The 18,746-nt window shown below is 36.6% G+C and overlaps 2 protein-coding genes and 2 pseudogenes across 2 annotated transcripts; 1 reads left to right on the top strand and 3 right to left on the bottom strand.

Moving 5' to 3' along the window:
* Positions 1-2,598: 2,598 nt before the first annotated feature.
* On the bottom strand, positions 2,599-4,692 carry LOC121730398 (annotated as a pseudogene).
* A 397-nt stretch (positions 4,693-5,089) lies between these two features.
* Positions 5,090-7,487, top strand: LOC121729511. Its single transcript, XM_042118048.1, has 2 exons — positions 5,090-5,676; positions 6,546-7,487. Exons 1-2 carry the CDS (start codon positions 5,263-5,265, stop codon positions 7,380-7,382), a joined length of 1,251 nt encoding a protein of 416 aa, XP_041973982.1. The 5' UTR covers positions 5,090-5,262; the 3' UTR covers positions 7,383-7,487.
* Positions 5,670-8,250, bottom strand: LOC121729519 (annotated as a pseudogene).
* Positions 8,251-17,741: 9,491 nt separating this feature from the next.
* Positions 17,742-18,416, bottom strand: LOC121730381 (the record flags this gene model as incomplete). The annotated part of the gene is given in 2 exon segments (XM_042119403.1): positions 17,742-17,989; positions 17,991-18,416. Coding segments are annotated over 2 exon segments (564 nt in total), but the record flags the coding sequence as incomplete, so codon positions are not given.
* Between the last annotated feature and the right edge of the window lie 330 nt (positions 18,417-18,746).

The following is an 18,746-nucleotide window of genomic DNA, read 5'->3' as shown; positions in this document are numbered from 1 at the left end:
GATGAGTGTTCTGCAGTTTGAGCGGGCACGGAGGGCGTGTCCAGCTCCGCAGAAGTTGAAGCTTCATTATGCGATACCGAGTTTACTGAACTAGAATGAGAATGAATTAATGTATTATGTTTTTGATCACACCTTTTGCAGGTTCCGAATCTACATTGGTTTACTGTATGTCCTGAACGCAAACAATTTGAACACAACTTATTATCACGTATGACCTTTAATTTAGTGTTATAATTAGCTTCTATAAATTTAGTGCAAGAATAGAGTGGATGATTTAATTTGCACATCAAGCACTGCTTATAATTATTAATCTTGGTGTTTTGCCGATCATGCACTTTACTAGAAGTAACATTGCAATGTGATTTATTATGAAAGTTACCGAAATTGTTTGGTTTTTTAATATCATTTGATGTCTTAGTGACTGACGCTTGCAATGTTTCTAACATATCAGCTCGACCCTTTAAGAAATCTAATAAAGAATTAAGAGTTAATTTTAAATCCTTATTATTTGTGAACAAATTACCTTTGTGCTGTTCCCATTCACGCTCGGTTATTTTATCAAGTTTTGAAACAACAATGAATATAATAAGAGCATCCCAGAAATTCGTGGGCTCGCCCAATATTTTCAGAGCTCGTAAATTCCTTAATGTGCTGTCAATTAAATTCCTAATTAATAAATGAGATTCCTTGGTTATTGGTTGCATATTAAATATAGACTTGATGTGATTTTGAATTAATAATCTATTATTGTTATACCTGCTTTGTAAAAGTTCCCATGCAACAATGTAATTATCGGAAGTTAGTTCTAATGAGTTTATAACTAATAATGCACTACTTCTCAACGAAGATCTGAGATAATGGAATTTTTGAATGTTGCTAAGCTCTGATGAATTATGAACTAATGACATATAAGTGTCTCGAAACTCGAGCCAACTCTCATACATACCATCGAACTCGGGCAAAGTGATAGTAGGTAATCTTATAGTTTGTAATGGATTATTATGCTGGCCTTGACACTGAGAGCTTGTAGCAGATGTTCTAGCATTTAATAAGGACTCGGCACTAGCCTGTGCACTGTAATAATTATTCTCGAATTGTTCACGCTGCAATAATTGTTCTTCGAGACAAGATTCGGGCACATTTTCCTCAATTTTGCTCTGCACAGAATTAAATTCGTTAAAAAGTGCAACTGCGCCTTGAATGCGCAACTTAATATCTATATGCAAATTAGTAGGTGCTTCAGAAACGCAAGTAGTTAAATAACTGGCGAACTTTGTAAGTCTCGCCTTCAAAACGCCACGTTTTTTGATTAATTCGCGAAGTAATGTTTCGGTTTTTTCGCTTTCTATACACCTGTAAGGAGATTTATCTCGTTTACTCGTACCCTCTACGCTCATAGTGGAAATCAAAGAAAGAACCAGAGTACCTACTCACGCGATTGCAACGTATCTGTATAATATCAGTCTATGCTTGCGCCGGCACACAACTGATGATCCTCTTTAGTATCCTTGATTCCTTTGGATCCTCCCTCGCGTAAATTGAGTATATCCTTGGGATTATTCTGCATACGCGCCTTCCTCCAACCACGCCGGTCTCCAAAGTTCGCTGGTTTCGTTTTGTGCAAGTAGCAGGAATCCGTCGAAGAAGGTCCAAAATATGTTAAGAACTTTGTCGTCCTAACATGGATTTGCAAATTAAAAACCTTTTGTGACTTATGAATTTTGTATTACAAAGATTACAATCGATAATTATTCAACTTGCTTGTGCGCTTGAAAATTGTACAAGAATCATGGACAGAGTGACAGCTGACAGGTGACAGCTGTCAAAGGGACGGGAAAGGTTCGTGAACAATAATTATTATCTGTGGTCGTGTACGTCGGATCTATCGCATAAACGCCGGAACACTATAATACAAACTCTCAAAAAAACAATAATTTGTATTAGATTTCGTTTACTGTCTACACCCCTATTCCTGCCTAATTACTGGTCAATAGTATGTTAAATACTTACATGACACTAATAAAAGACAATAAAATTAATTATTTGATTATTTAAAAATAATTTAAAATTTTCCCCGGTTTGGGGAAAATTTCCCCACTTTGTTATGGACATTACTGACCTGTTGAAGGGACCTATCAGACAGAGAGCGGTCACGCGGTCGAGCGTTCTGCGTTCGCGTTCTGCGTTCGAGCGCGCAATTACTCACGATCCCCGCTGTTGAGCGGTCGACGCGGTACCACTAGTGTCACCATGATTGTTGACGAGAGTTCTTCATCGGAAGACGAATTATTGATTTTGTGGTCATTATCAGCGTCAAGACGGAAAAGAAAATACTGGGTGCGCCCAGTAAATAAGGACAGAGAAAAAGATGGAGAATTTCATCGTCTTTTTTTTAAATGGGTTAATGACGAAGAAATTTTTTATAATTCTTTTCGGATGACAATTGCTTCCTTCAATGAACTGTATGACAAAATTAAACATGACTTAGTTAAACAAGATACTAACTGGAGGAAAGCCATTTCAGCAAAAGAAAGATTGGTGGTATGTTTGAGGTAAGTAACTTTATTCCTTTAACAAATAAATGTATATTCATAAGACTTATTCATTATCAATATTAATTACTTCAGCGGCTTCTTCATAACACCGTCTAAGCTCAGAAAATTCGGTTATATTTTGGTCTTGATTTACTTCATTTGACTGAACATGTTGTGTATCATGTAATAATTCATCCATTTCGTGTGATGACAATTCAGGCAGACCTTGTGAGTCTTCAACATCTTGTAACATACTGTCTTCGGATGAATACTTATATGAATTTGCAGTAGACAAGTTAGTTGATGGTGAATTGACTGGAGTTATATTTATATTATCCTGGATTTGCATTTCGTATTTTGCAAATAATGTTGCCATATCTAGTTTGAGCATACTTTGCATGCGAGCTGGCATTTTTTTCATAGAAGTCGCATAACTTTGAAATAAATAATCAATATCATCAAATTTTCTCTTATTAAGTTTCTTCTCGTGTAGATATTTTAACAGTTGTTGTTGTAGGTCTGAATCACCTTTTTGTGTTACATTTTTATTTTTTGCAGAATTTCTAGAGTAACTACTATTACTAGAACCGGGACGGGAGAGGTTTTCAGACACAGAATCTCGCAAATCAACACTGTTACTTGGACTTGGTTGGTTGGTTGAGTCAGAAACTTGTGAAGTGCTGTCTCTATTTTCACTGATATTACTATCAGTTTCATTCAGTGCAATGGTGTCATCTAGAAAGCGAAGCTGATCTGCCCAAGGCCAATTTTTGTATTTTTATATGCAGATCCAGAAGCCGTTTCTGTTGACTTTTTGAACTTCTTATAATTATCCCTTAAGCTTTTCCATTTAGTAGCCCATTGTTTACCTGTAAACAAATATGCACGATCAATTCGGATTTGCACGTTTATAACAAACTTGTTAATAATATATTTATATTTTTGTACTTGTTTCAGGTATCTTGCCACTGGAGATTACTCATCCACAATAGGCAATTAATATTGTATGGGAAAATCTACTGTTACAACTATAATCAAGGAAACATGTAGTGCAATTTGGAAAAATCTACAGCCAACATACATGCCATTCCCGACCGAAGAAATTTGGAAGCAGTCTGTTATCGGATTTCATGAAAGATGGAAATTTCCAAATTGTCTAGGCAGTATAGATGGCAAATATGTAACAATAAAATGCCCATCAAACACGGGGTCTTTGCATTATTGTCATAAACAAAAATTCTCAACAGTATTGCTGGCATTGGTGGACTCTGATTATAAATTTATAATGATTGACGTAGGCAGCTATGGCAAAGACAGTGACAGCACTATTTTTCAAAATTCTGTCTTTTACAAGAAGTTGATTGATAATGAGCTTAATATACCACCAGCAAAGCCATTTCCAGGGATGGAAGAACCTGTGCCTCACGTATTTCTTGGAGATGGTGGTTTCAAGTTAGAAAATTTTTTAATGAGACCATTTCCTACTGATATAGTAATTCGAGACCATAGAAAAGCAAATTACAATCGTAGACTTTGTGGTGCACGGCGTATAGTAGAGAGTGCATTCGGTATTTTGGCTCAGAAATGGAGGGTTTTTATGAATGAAATTGAACTAAACACAGAAACAACAAACGAAGTAATAAAAGCTGCGTGTTGTTTACACAACTACCTCAGAATTAAGGGGGACAACAAAGTGGTAGATGAGGATATGGTTCGTCGTTACTATATTAATGCCCGATCTTTTAATGATTTTGCACCAAATGCCCAGAGAAGTAATATTACAGCATATGAAGTTCGTGAACACTTTATTTCATATTTTAATAACAATATTATGTAAGGATCGCATATTCTAGTGCATATTTAACTAAACTTCGATGTAATAAAAATATATTGTGACTGATGTTTTTTTTTTATTCGACATAACCTAGCTAGTAAAAATACATTTCTATATTCCTTAAAAAATGTAGTTTCTGAACGAGTGGCAAAAATACATGTTCCCCAAAACACTATTTTATGACTTACCATTTTCATTTCCCATTTCTCTGGCAATTTCCAACCATGCTTCGGCTACTATTCCTCGGTTTTTGTAATTGTTATCCTTCGCATCGTATAAAAAACGCCCGTTACGTACTAACATAATTAGCTTTTCGGTCTCCATCTTCCTTCCAATTTGGTCGCCAAAACAGCACTGAACGCGCGGACGCGTGCGTTCTACTTGACCGACGCGGTCAGAATGCCTCCTGTGTGAGTATATCTATGTAACGTAATATAACACAAAGAACGCAAAACTGACCGCTTGAACGCTTGACCGCGTGACCGCTCCCTGTCTGATAGATCCCGAAGTTGAATTAATATTTACATTATTTTATCAAAATACTTTAAAAATATGTTATCTTACCTATGAAATATTATTCCTTGATGTTTTTTGTGTAAGGTTGTACTGTTCTTGCACCATTTTACAACACAAGATGGCACATTTATTTTTATTTATGAATGACAAAGACGTGTCACCGCGATGCAGTCTAATTGCGTAAAGGTGCTCCTAAACAAGCCATGTTTTTTCAGCAATTAGTGGCCGCACTATTGGCAACTATGGCCCGGCCATCACAAAAATATTGCATTACAAAACATGGCCGAGCAATCTATGGCCGAGCCATGTGTTGCGATATGTCTGCAATAGTATTGCGCATGATGCAGACTCCTAAACGAGCCACACAAACCGGCAACAATGGCTGACGAAATCACAATCGTCGCAGCAGCCTATATCGTTTTAAGAGAAAAATCAAAAAAGAAAAAGCGGAGAATGTGGATTCGACCTTACTTCAATAGGCGTGAAACAGTAGACAATTTATGTCAAGAATTAATGCTTGATAAAAAATTATTTGACAACTTTTCTAGAATGTCAAAGAGTGACTTCGAGTATATTTTAAATAAAATCGGACCGAAAATAAAAAGAAATGATACAAACATGAGGAACGCAATACCGGTTACCACAAGATTAGCGATAACTCTACGTTATTTGGCAACTGGAGATTCATTTAAAAGCTTGATGTATCTATTCAGAGTGTCAGATGCTTCGATTTCTGTTATAGTTCCAGAGGTTAGTGCAGCTTTGATAGAAGGATTAAAAGAATACATCAAGGTAAGTTGACATTGGTTTATTATGTAGGTATGTTATTATAATCATAAGGTGTACTTAATTATACCTACTTAACTCTAATTATAAAAATAATAGTAATAAATCATCATCAATCATCATCGACATGAGTTCAGAGTTCAGACCATGGAACTGAACAACTTTCCCGAAGAAACTTGTTATGTTACCAAGGTAGGTACTTAGTACATCTTAGGTAGTAATAATTTTTACTTTTGTGATTCATCATACTGGAGAGTATATGACACAAGTTCTTCATAAGTAGTCGACTGAGGAACTTGAGACTGATTATCCAAAACATGCTGTAAAGTATTTTGCTCTGACTGAGTTTGAATTGAAGTATTAACATCTTGAGAGTTAGGAACAATAACATACTGGATATTATTTTGACGTGGTAGTATGGAAATGTCAGAATATTGGCTTTGTGATGTGCTAGCTCCACCTCTACTACTGTTAGGACTTGGTGTAAATCGAGACAAAGGTCGAGTTCTGTGCATAGACATATCACATTCGAACAAAATTTGCATAATTTTTAATTCTGCTTGAGCACGGGTGTAATCGTCATATTTGCTTAGCTTGTTTGCTATATGCTCTCCGAAACCAGCATATTCATTTCTTTTTGTTTCACCAGCACCACGTATAATGTTTTGAGCCTTTTCTAATAATGGATCTACAGTCTTAGGTCTCTTAGTACGTGGTTTTGGACTAGTATCTAAGATTTCTACAGAGTCAGTTGTATCTGTATTCACGACTTCTTCTGGGCCAGCACTGTCGTCAGTGTTTGCAGTTTCCACCTGAAATAACAACACCGGCCATCAATACATGAAATTGTGAATATAAATTTAAACTGTTTTCAGATGCCGTCAAGAACAGAAGAGTGGAAGCAAGTTGCGAAAGATTTCGAGGATCGTTGGAATTTTCCTCACTGTTTGGGTGCAATGGATGGCAAACACATCGCAATTATCTGTCCACCGAACAGTGGGAGTCAATATTATAATTATAAACAGTTTTTTAGTATAGTGCTGTTTGCTGTAACAGATGCACGTTACAATTTTTTGTATGTACATGCAGGTGTTCAAGGAAGTATATCTGATGGGGGAGTTTTTAGACATACAGCTTTTGGGAAAGCACTCCTGAGTCAAACTCTTAACATACCACATCCTAAATCCCTCCCGGGCCGTGAAATGTTAACACCATATGTTTTCCTGGCAGATGATGCATTTCCACTAACGGAGAATATTTGCAAGCCCTATACGTTAGATTTGAACATAGGGTCTCCTAAACGTGTATGTAACTATAGAATATCTAGAGCACGCCGTATAGTTGAAAACTCTTTTGGAATCTTGGCTTCAGTTTTCCGGATTTTACACACAACTATTGATGTTGAATTAAAATATGTACAAGATATAGTTATGGCCTGTGCATATCTACATAATTTTTTGCGACGAAATACAAGATCACGATCTGTATATTCACCACCTGGGACCTTTGATTGTGAAGATATTGATGTTGGTAAAGTAATACCAGGTACATGGAGAGATGATGAACAAAGATTAACAGATTTAAGAATATTGGGAAGGAATGCAACCACAAGGGCAAAAGCTGTGAGAGACGAATTTATGCACTATTTTATGACACAGCAGGGGCGGGTAGCATGGCAAGATAAATATTTAACTAGTAGAGGATCAAGATAAAAATATTCTGAAGGAACTAAGTAGTTCACGTTATCCATTATGATACATACCTACTTACATTATAGTTAAATATTTTCTTACATTATAAATGTCATAAATACTTAATTAAATAGATACTTACATTAGGTGTTGCATTTTCACTGTCTAATCCTGTATTCGCGGTGTTTTGGTTATAAACAAACGATATTGCATCATAAGCAAACCATTTCACGATTCTACCACCAGCGCTACCGCTTTTATTTTTTTTTCTGCTCATTAAGTGCGTATGTTCTTAGGCTTCTAAATTTTTTATAAGCCTCGTCGTTGGTTATGCCGAATTTTTCAGCGATTTCATTCCATCCGTCTTTTTTTGCCATTCTATCTTTGTAAATTCCGCTTTTCGTATCCCATAACTCAGGATGTAAATGAACTTCATTGATAAAATCAACCACCGTCTCGTTAGTCCACGTATTAGTCATTTTTGTTTATTAATTATAATTCACATACATAACCCGAAAACCAAAACAAAACAACGTGATAACTACACAGAATATAGCAATTAGTCACGGCACGGTGCGTCACCTCGCACAGCCCACTCATAGTCAACTTCACGTCGTGTAGAAAAGGATGCACTATATCATAACAATTGAGAGCGACTGAAACAACAATAAAACTGGCTGGGCAACATTGCAGTAAAATCGACAGCCCAGCGATCGTCCGGCAACCTATCAAAACAATATCGGCCATTCGCTGCAACATCAAACATATGTGGCTATATGTCTGGGAAATTCCTGCAATATTGCGTAGTATGGCTGGAATTGCTCGCAATGTTGCCGACCACTGTATTGCAGCCACATATTGCAGGAAAACATTGCTCGTTTAGGAGCACCTTAATGGCGGTACGATCGGCTTATTACAGTGCGAGTGTGTATGCAAGATGTGTACATATGATCGCCTGGGCTTATTAAGGGTGCTTCACTCATTTCTTAATGGCGATCCGTCCGTATTTTTTTTACGTCCGTGACAATATCACGATCGAAAATATTGAGACCATGAAATGTCAAAAAATTGTTTGAATGAAACTGACAGTGGCACTGTTTTAAAATTGACAGTTCCATAGACAATATTCGGATAGGCGCGCGCATCGCTCGTTCCCCGTTGTGCCGATCGTAAGCAGAAGTTCTATAGATACTTGTCAAACGTATAACGCAAGTCTAGTGATGTTCCATGCGCCATCGTAAGACGCTTATAGGAAAATATGTTCACACTCGTGCTTACAGTTCATACCTTGTTAGAAGCACTCTATAGCTTGCTATAATGTTTACTCTATGGCCTAAGCAGACTCCTGGAGTGCTCTGCCCGTTAGAAAAAAATAAATTATGAAGTGGTTCATATTCGTCCTAAGCCTGGCTAAGGGTTTAACTTTATTATTGTTTACGTGCTGTAAATTGCTATTTTATATTAGTTTTTTTTTTTGTTTTAAATAAGTTTTTTTATTTAATATTAGTTTATATTAGATAATATGGAAGTTCCCGGGTTGAAGCCCCTTAGGGGCGCTATGGAAAAAATACTTAGAATTTTTTTCGAATTTTTGTGGTAAGTATATAATATATATTATTTTTTATTTTAATGTATAGCGACAGTCGTTTCTAACATTTCGGAGAAAAAAAATCACTCCAATTAACACCATCATTTTAATGGCGCGACATGCTGTCGAGCTCACCATGCTGTCGAGCTCACCATGCTGTCGAGCTCACCACAGGGATAAGGAAATTTTCCGTAGGTCGCAACGTTTTCGAGATAAACGCAGTTGAAATGTCAAAATACTTAGTTCCCGGACCATTGCCAAAGCTATATCGGGCGTTAGGCGATATGTGCGACAAAAGTTGGAGTCGCGATATGGGTCGCACGTAAGTATGTCTTATTCTTTTGTGAAATAACAAACTTCTACTTCGCCGGCTTTCCCTTTCTTCGTTTGGGGCTCTTTTTTATAAAAGTATCAAGGCTGCTACTGTGCCCGCCATTGTTGGAACTTGGAACTTAAGAAATTAGCTTTTTAACTGAGTAAGGGCCGATTTTTCAATCGTCAGATAACTTTTACCTAAAATATAAATACATATGACATTTTTTATTATATAAAATCTGTCAAAACGCCAAATAATACAAATACTGCATTTATAAATAAAAAATATTTATTAAACTTACTAAAGCTTTAACACATCGTTACAGTACGACACTTATTTTAAACAAGACAAGACTATTTATTGCTTTCTTTTATTCTTATCATTAAATAATTTCATATTATATCAATATCCGCCATGTCACGGTTCTCGAAGTGAAAAGTTCTCACGAGTCTTGGAGGTGGCGGTAACAATCCGCGAAAACGGCTCGAATCCTAAAATGTCAAAGTCCCATCCGCGGTGAGTAGTTTTCGAATCCGTGGCGGAAACTATTTCACTCATACAAAAGAAATGTCAATACTGTCAAAATGACAGCAAAATGGGAAAATATAATAATAATAATGATAATAACAATTCTTTATTTATTTTTCCTCACAAACAGTCTTTAGAGCTAGATAACATTTTTATATATTCACTTGTCATTTGTTTAAAAGTGAAAAAGATTCCGAAATTGGGACGGTTTCTGTGCAAAATCGCATTGTGGATCACCCCGCTGTTACTTGTTTGCGTACTTGCACTAGGTTTACTTCATGCTTATTGGATATCACTAGCACTTCTCTCTAGTCCTTACATTTGCATACTGTTATGTCGGTCGACACTACTCATTGCTCCAATTTGACCTCTTTGCAGTTTGGCTTTAGTAACTTGAGTAGGATTGCCCCTGCGATTCGCTCTTAGAGTACCGCAAATATATAGGTATCTGTTGCTTAATTTTCGAGGTAGGTCTACCGAATTATAAAATTAATTCTATACACAATATGGCCCTTGTCTAGATATGTAGCCAATTATTCTAAAACCACTTCCGTCGAATGTAAGTTTCCAAGTTGCGGACGGTCTGCTTTACCTCTGTAGATTTTAATTTTCATAACCAAACCGATTCACAAAGTTCATAATATATTTTGACTCCGTACTTATGTTTTTTGTTCTTTATGTACTGTTGGAATACGAAACATCCACGCCAAAGAACTATAGACTCATCGATACTCAATGATTGTTTGGGGTAATAAACAATTTTCATCACCTCATTGAACCAATCCAAAATCGGTGTTATTTTATGCAAACGCTCAGAACCAGTCTGGTTATCATTATCAGAAAAATGAAAAAAAGCGTAACAGTAACTAAAAACGATTACGACTCATTACTGATTGTAAAAATGGCAAGCTGTATAACTTGTCATTACTTTAATAATGGGCTATAGTTGGTGCAGGTATAACACCTAAGTATAGCAACATCCCAATAAACTGCCTCATTTCTTTTCTATTAGTATCTTTCCATTGCAAGAATCTTGAATGATGTGACACTGGACCTCGATTCGTCGTAGCATATGAGTTTGTCATCTCAACTAAGTGGTCAAAAAATTTTTAAGCTAAAAAATTTATCAGCAAGTTGAAATTTCGTCCATATTAAAAGGTAATTCATTACTAATAAAAGGAAGGTCTTTAGAATTAGCTTTTTAATTAGACCATAAATGCTCTGGTTCAGAAGACGGCTGTGCTGCAAGAAACTCAATAATTGCAGAACTCGTCGACGACGAAGAAGAAGACGAAGATGTACTTGCCCTATCGACGGCAAATCGAAGGACGAATACCTGAAAACGCAAAAAACACCCTACTTTAAATCATTTATTTTTATTTATTTTTATTTAATCATTTATTGTGCACAAGAAATATTCACAAAATAACAATTTACACACAGTAAGACGACACAATAGGATCTGCTTATTTCTAATAGAAATCTCTTCCAGCAGCCCTACGGAGAGAGATTGGATTAGGATAGCAGATATGACGTGCACAAACATGAATTTAATATTGCATCAAAATAAAATAATAGGATAATGACAAAATTAATAAATTACAAGTACATATATATCGAGATCTACAACAACAACATACTTACAACAAACAATAAAATTAAAATATATAATTATAAAATAAGTAATGTAGCTATAATAAATAAATACTATATGTATATATTATTATATATTATATATGGTATTTAAATGGATAGAGATTCGAGGTAGTGATCATTTTATTTATTAGAAAAATATTCACATTATATTAGTGAAAAAGTTGCACAACCCCAACTTCAATAAAACTAACGAATTGTTAGACAAATTACTGACCTCTTCGTTTTCTTTTTTCCGCGACTATTTGGTCCTGTAGTGCTAGCACGGCGAAAAGTAGAAATGCGAAAGTATAGACAAACTGTGGACATAAACTTAAGGTGCCGGTCCGATCTTTACCGCGGCTAATCGCGACCGACAAAAATTCAATTTAAATGCCACTTTATGACAGACTATAGTATATGTCGTAAAGAAAGATGTTATTTGAATTTTTAGGACTATAATCTGTCATAAAGTGGCATTTGAATTGAATTTTTCGGAACGAAAAATGATCGGAACGACACCTTAAGTTTATCTCCACCCTATCTCCACAGTTTGTCTATACTTTCGCATTTCCACTAGTTACCGTGCTAGGGCTACTTCTTTGCCTGATGGCTAGGCACTTCCTCAACACTATTCTCCGTTTTATTTACTTATGTGTTTTTTTTTTTCAATAAAAAACATTAATTAACACGACACAATAAAGAAACGTTAGGTGCCCACGTGTTGTCTCAATGTATGGAGATCGCAGGATGGCGCCGGGGTTTGGAGCGACGTGATTGGTTCATACGGATTTGACCATTTTTGTGAGCAAGCCGCTATGGAATAGGCTAATTTTGAAACTAAGGTTAGTTTTTCTTTGTACTTTTTTATAAAAGCTATGAGCCAATGAAGAGTCCTATAAAGAAAAAGTTGTGTACCTACTTTAAAATCTATGGATTTGGATTTGACCACTTTTGAAAATTGCCTCCTGTCATATCAGCTACATACAGATAAAGAGAATTGGAGCCACTAACGAGCCTTGTGGTCCACATTCTAGTGCAATAGCTTCTGAAGAGTTAGTGGAGCCGTTTGTACTTTCAGTAATTACTCTCTGTAACATACCGACTAAATAACTCTCGAACTATGTATTACAGTCAAAACCGTCGTAATTTAGTTTAGATAGAAGTAAGTTAGTGTTGATGGTATCGAAAGGCACGGAAGAAATCTGACAGTACTAAAAGAGTTCCGTTTCCTTCGTCTGATGCTTTCAGAATGTCATCGGTACATCTAAAAGCGCAGTGGTTGTGCTATGTTGTCTACGAAACCCTAATTGTTTTTTCGGAAGTATGTTATTGGATTCTAGGAACCTTACCTATTGATTGCATACAATTCTCTCAAGTACCTTCGATAGAAACGGCACGATTATTCAGTATACTAAAATAATCGGTCTTAAGTCAGCAAGTGAGGTTGGGTTGTTTTTTTTTTTTATAAAGGCCTGACGATAGGCGTCTTCTATAAATCAGGGAAAGATGATGTTTCTATAGATTTGTTGATCATATGTGTAAGAGTTTTAAGGGTACGTGGAAGTTTTAGAAGTATCATTTTCATGCTAATATCCTCAATACCTTTTGCTTTACTTTTTGTAGAGCGAATAGTGTTAAGTACAGCAGTTTCACTTACTGATTGCTAGGTGTATTATGTATTGTTATTAAACCTGTGTAACTCGTAGTATGTAAGTGTCGAGGGTTTATGTTTTGTGTCTGTGCTAGGTTTTTTAAAAGCGGCAAAAGAAACGTGCATGCCTGCGCCAGTTCCAGTACCCATAGGGACGAAACTTTCATTGAAGGGCAGAAAATAGCAGACTTGTATTGCTATATTCTGGGGAGCATTATAATTTTGTATATCTACTGAATACGTCTTTTTGTATTCAATTCGAGTTTCAATATATTTTTGTTTATGTATTTGATAAGTAATACACGTCTTATTTCGCACAAATTTCCATCATTATGATTCGGATTGTGTTTATGGAACAATACACATTGTTGACATTCTTAATTACCTAATCGTGGAAAAAAAAGTTGATATCTTTAACAACAGTTCTATGTATATGTTATGGCCGACCGACGTTTACACGGGTGACTAAAGCCGCACGATTTCCGCCGCAGGACAAAAATCGACCGTGTAAATGGCAATTCGACTACGCCGCATGCGGCTAAAGTCGCAAGCCCCAAAGTCGTGCGACCAATGGCTGCATGCGGCTGGTGAAACGCTCAGTCGCAAGCGATCGCTTGCTGCGAATACTACTGTCGACTGGTGACTTGCCGGGTGACTAAAATCGATCCGTTAGTCACCTGTGTAAATCGACCATTACTGTAAAAGCTCGAACTACGGTAAATCTTAGCATTTACCAACACGAGTTGGTAGTTTTTCCAAAAAATACGGTGCTTGAAATTTTTACAAAGCCTTTAGTTATACTATGTGTACTTTATTAATTTATAATAATAAAATAAAGATTTAAAGTAGGCTTCCATACCAAAAACACAATGTTCGGCCTGTTTTTGTTCTATAACGGCACGGAACCCTTCGTACGCAAGTGCGACTCGCACTTGGCAGTTTTTTTTTTTCAAAATATTATTATGTGCTATTAACGTAAATCCTAAGATTTACAAACTATATGGTGGTAAAAGTCGTGTATTTTTTTTGTTATGCGCATTCAAAGTTGGATATTCAACTCGAATTTTTTTTTCAATTAATATTTGTATATAATTCGATAACTTATGCAATTAAAAGCAACTTTTGTTATGAAACCACTTTCATAAACGCGATATTTAATATACCTGTCGAACAAAGTTGTCTCCCGATGCGTACAAACTACGAAAGACTGACGTCATACTTTCGTAGCACTTTGTATGGAGCATTTCGGGCAGGTCTTTATTATGAGATATTTGAATTATCATATCTTGGTGAATTTTTAAGCTATCAGAGTCATTCTTTCAACGATGTTTCTATTTTTTAAGTGTCTTTCAATTACCGATAAGAAAAAAAAAATAGTCATCATGCCTATTCCTTGTGAATTCAGGAGTACCACTATTTCTTCTTTGCGAACAACACAAGATAGTGCGGTTGTCGCTGTTCTGGCAGCTGGTACGGGGCCGAAAGTCGGCGCCGGTACTGGTACAGCTCCTGCAATCGCCATCAGCGTATCACCAACAATCCCTAATGATGGAATCTCCTTATGTAGATTGTGGCTTGCCGCGTTGATCGTTGTGGAATGGTAGCCTGTCCTGTGAAGTGCAGTTGATATTGGTAGCACATGGTCATCTAGGAACACAGTTTTACCTGTCTTGTCCTTATAGTTGCCAATGCTACATAAATATGCTGCAATTGGATAGGGTACGTTGTACTCCTTATCCTTAAATGATGCTAAGTAGTGAATCTCAGTTTCTGTGAGCGTGAAACGTGCCCAGAGTAGTGCATTTACGTAATACATTAGCATCTCCCTTGTCATTGTTTTATTGAGAGAGGTAGCGTCTGGGACGTAGTTCGCGTAGGTCCGCTCTACAATGTCGGGCAGTCTCGCAAAGCTAGGCGTGATGCTCTCATGCACCTGTAGCTCCCTGCACGGCGATTCGGGGCTGAAGATGACATCTTCAAGCATCGATGTGTTGCGCTGTGGGGTTGGCTTCTTCGCGGCTTCAAGCTCGCGTGGTTGTGGGAGATTATCCGCTGTCGGTCCTCTTGATTTCGCTGGTTTTGGCTTTTCGCCTGATGGTTTCCGTCCGCGTCTTGCTTGCCCAACAAGAGCAGGATCAAAACCCTCTGGTCTGCCACGGTATCCGGGGAAAGTGAGCGCCATTCTAAATTTTCCTGTACCTACGAATGCGAAAGATAAATCCAGATTCTTTAATTGTTTCAGCATGGTACGTGGGAGAGCCATGCTTCGGCACGAATTACGTGGGAGAGCCATGCTTCGGCACGAATGGGCCGGCTCGTCCGGAGAAATACCACGTTCTCACAGAAAACCGGCGTGAAACAGCGCTAACGCTGTGTTTCACCGAGTGAGTGAGTTTACCCGAGGCCCAATCCCCTACCCTATTCCCTTCCCTACCTTCCTCTATTCCCTTCCCTTCCCTACCCTCCCCTATTACCCTATTCCCTCTTAAAAGGCCGGCAACGCACTTGCAGCTCTTCTGGTGCTGCGAGTGTCCATGGGCGACGGAAGTTGCTTTCCATCAGGTGACCCGTTTGCTCGTTTGCCCCCTTATTTCATAAAAAAAGCATGTTTTCAACATTTTTAGGATCGCAAGTAAGTTCGATCTCCGTCGCTGTTTCTATAACAGGTATCTCAATGTTTGCAGTAATGATCTTGTCGCTAGACTCCTTTGTTTGTAGCATTTTTAAGCCTGAAACATTTAATTTACAATTCTCGCCATAGAGTATGTTAGAACCTTTTAACCATGTTATCTCTTTGTGATTATTACAATCAATACTGACTTCTGTTGTTTTATTAAAATACATGTAAATACTTTTGGCACAGTATAGCAATAATGTCATATTGCTAAACTGTGCTTTTGGGTGATATTTCTGTTTTTTGTTTTTTTTTGTATGGGACACCATACGCACGCTTCAGTTACGCATGAATGCACCTATACTAATTTGTCTATTATATTATTTAATTATCCAATTCAATGCAATCTTCCGTTTCATATATTTCTTCATTGTCGTATGCCAATGTTACTTTTCGCATTTTGGGATAGGTACAGAAAGGATTGGTTTGTATTATAGGTACAATTTTTTGCTTAACCTAGAGGTATCCTAATTATAAAGTGTGCTGTCTGATATGATCTATGATTCTACATGCGACTTTTATGACGGTCTCTATAAAAATATTGTTTAAAGTTTCCTCTAAAATATGTGACTGCAATATTTCATAGTGAACATATTATGTTCAGCAAAATTAATTGTATTCGATTGTCTTTCTGCTATTTCTTGTAAAGTTTGCGCTCGCAATAATAATAATAGAGCTACCTTCTGTCGATTTTTATTATTGAAAACAGTTATACATTGCTCATTTATTTCACTTTAGATTTTAGTTATATAACTGATTTGTTTATTATACTCTTCTAAAGTATCAGCTCTTACAGATGCAATTCTTAAGGCCTGTTTTACCACTTTCTGATAGTGCCGGATAGGCTATCCACAACTTATTTGACAGATTCTCCTAGTTTATTTAGATAAATTCAGGTCCTTAGGGACCTGTCCCTTAGAGTTTTTAAATCCTTTTGAATTTTATCTAAATCATTCTGGTCTAAGTTTCCAGTGATGGCCTTAATAGCAGATCCTAATCTATTATTAAATCCCTTTTTTAACTACTAATTTGTATAATTAAATGTTTACAAATATCTTCCACGTGTTCTAATATTATCTCAATGCGTTGATAAATGTATTTGTAATCTTCAATTTAAGATCTAGTTACAGCGTAAGTTACAGAATTACGAATATCTAAATTATATTTTTTGGGCAGTATTTCTAATTTATAAATAATTGTCCACTGTCCTTCTATTATAGGGGATGGTTTAGAATCTACCAAAATAACATTTTCGTCTGGCGTTAATTTTCGGAACTTGTAGCCAGTGATGGCGATGACTCAGAAACAATTTCAAGTTCTTTAAAATTTTATGTCCTACCATTATTTAAAGTATATTTGTTATTTGGTTCTACACTTACAATTGTATATGGACCCAAAAAATCGATTTTGTCTTATGTCGATAAGCAATACTATTCTTAAATGTGCTACATCTCGTACTTTATAAGTTTGTGATCTGTCAAGTGTCAAATATATGTCTTCTTCGTCTTCTTCCGACAGTGGTGAATTGCCATATTATGTTAAAGGTTCATCCAACGGTTGATGAACAGAAACTCCTAAACTGAGCTACATCCCAACAGTGGAAATCAAACACAACACAAATCCAGAGTGTAATTTGAGAACTTATTATTTAATTATTAAGGATGTTATTATTGATGTTATTAAATTATAACAAAATTAAGTGCACAACCAACTGCCTTTGTTTAATAATAAGTTACCATTAAATAGTCCAGCCTAGTGCTGTGACATACGATAAGTGTTGTGACACCATACATTATTTTACCTCTTCATCACTCTTGTAGTCTACCAGGTTTTAAATAAAATAATCAAGAAAGTTAATACTGGTCTGCATTACGATGCAAGTTTTACAAATAGGTATTTACTGGTCGCCTACGATGACAATAATGGAATGAACGATGCAGTTGTCTAAACTATAAAGTAAAAGTATATCAATATAGCTGTGTAGTGTGCGCTCGCGCATAAGGCGCATGCGCCAGCGCAGCTAGGAGAATGCGAGCCGCGCGTCCCGTTGCGGTGCAGCCGCAACATAATGCTCGGGCCAAGTTGAAGGTGGCCGACTTCAACTTGAAATGGTGGGAAGTGGACAAATGTTGTTGTAGGCCCGCTGGATGACACCCTTCTTCGTCTTGACTTCAGCAACCCGGCAAATGTTGTCTGGGCCTGTATGCAGCTTGGTAACGCGACCCAACTGCCATAAGAAGAGGGGGCTAGCTCCTGTTGCGAACCAGCACCAAAGCACCGAGCTGCAAGCTGTCGCTCGAAGTTCTCCACTTGGACTTCTGCTGGAGGAGAGAAATATACTCGGATGAGAACCGTATCCAAAAATGTTGCTTGAGTTTCTCGATCCTCTCATAGCGTTGCAGATGATTGATGTTCGCATCTGCGACGTCAAGTCGAGTGACAGATAATAGTGTTCGTCCTATGAGGAAGTGAGCAGGAGTCAAACATGTAAAATTGGATGGATCAGAGGAAAGAGTTGTTAATAGTCTAGAATTTAGGATACCTTCTATTTGAATAAGACATGTACACATCTCTTCATATGTTAAATGAGTAAGTGAAAGTACACGTCTCAGGTGATGCTTCACAGACTTAACAGCCGCTTCCCATAATCTACCGAAGTGTGGGGAATAAGGGGGTATAGTTTTAAAGTAAGTAAGTAAGTAAGTAAGTAAGTCTTTATTTCCATGAAATTGGTTACAATGTTCTTATTATTATTATTTTTATAGTTCACAATTTCTGCCTCTAGGGCATGGAAATATTTTTAAATATAAAAAATCATGCTTTATTACTATAATTAATAACAAACAGATATTTAAATAGAATCTAAAATAAATTATAATACAATCCTCAAAAAGTTATGAAAAAAATAAATGTAAATACGAATACTCAGTCAAAACATCCTGAAATCATAAAAAAATATATATAAAACAGTCAAATAATGGTCGAAGATATAG

The sequence above is a fragment of the Aricia agestis genome, chromosome 1, assembly GCF_905147365.1.
Source record: "Aricia agestis chromosome 1, ilAriAges1.1, whole genome shotgun sequence".
Taxonomy (NCBI): Eukaryota; Metazoa; Arthropoda; class Insecta; order Lepidoptera; family Lycaenidae; genus Aricia; species Aricia agestis.
This window is presented reverse-complemented; position numbering and strand designations above follow the sequence as displayed.

What these genes read in the sequence shown, in the direction of transcription:
- LOC121729511 (XM_042118048.1), top strand. Translation starts at nt 5,263, where the DNA reads ATGGCTGACGAAATCACAATCGTCGCAGCAGCCTATATCGTTTTAAGA. An exon ending in GATTAAAAGAATACATCAAG is followed by an intron (nt 5,677 to 6,545) that starts GTAAGTTGACAT and finishes AACTGTTTTCAG; the next exon opens with ATGCCGTCAAGAACAGAAGA.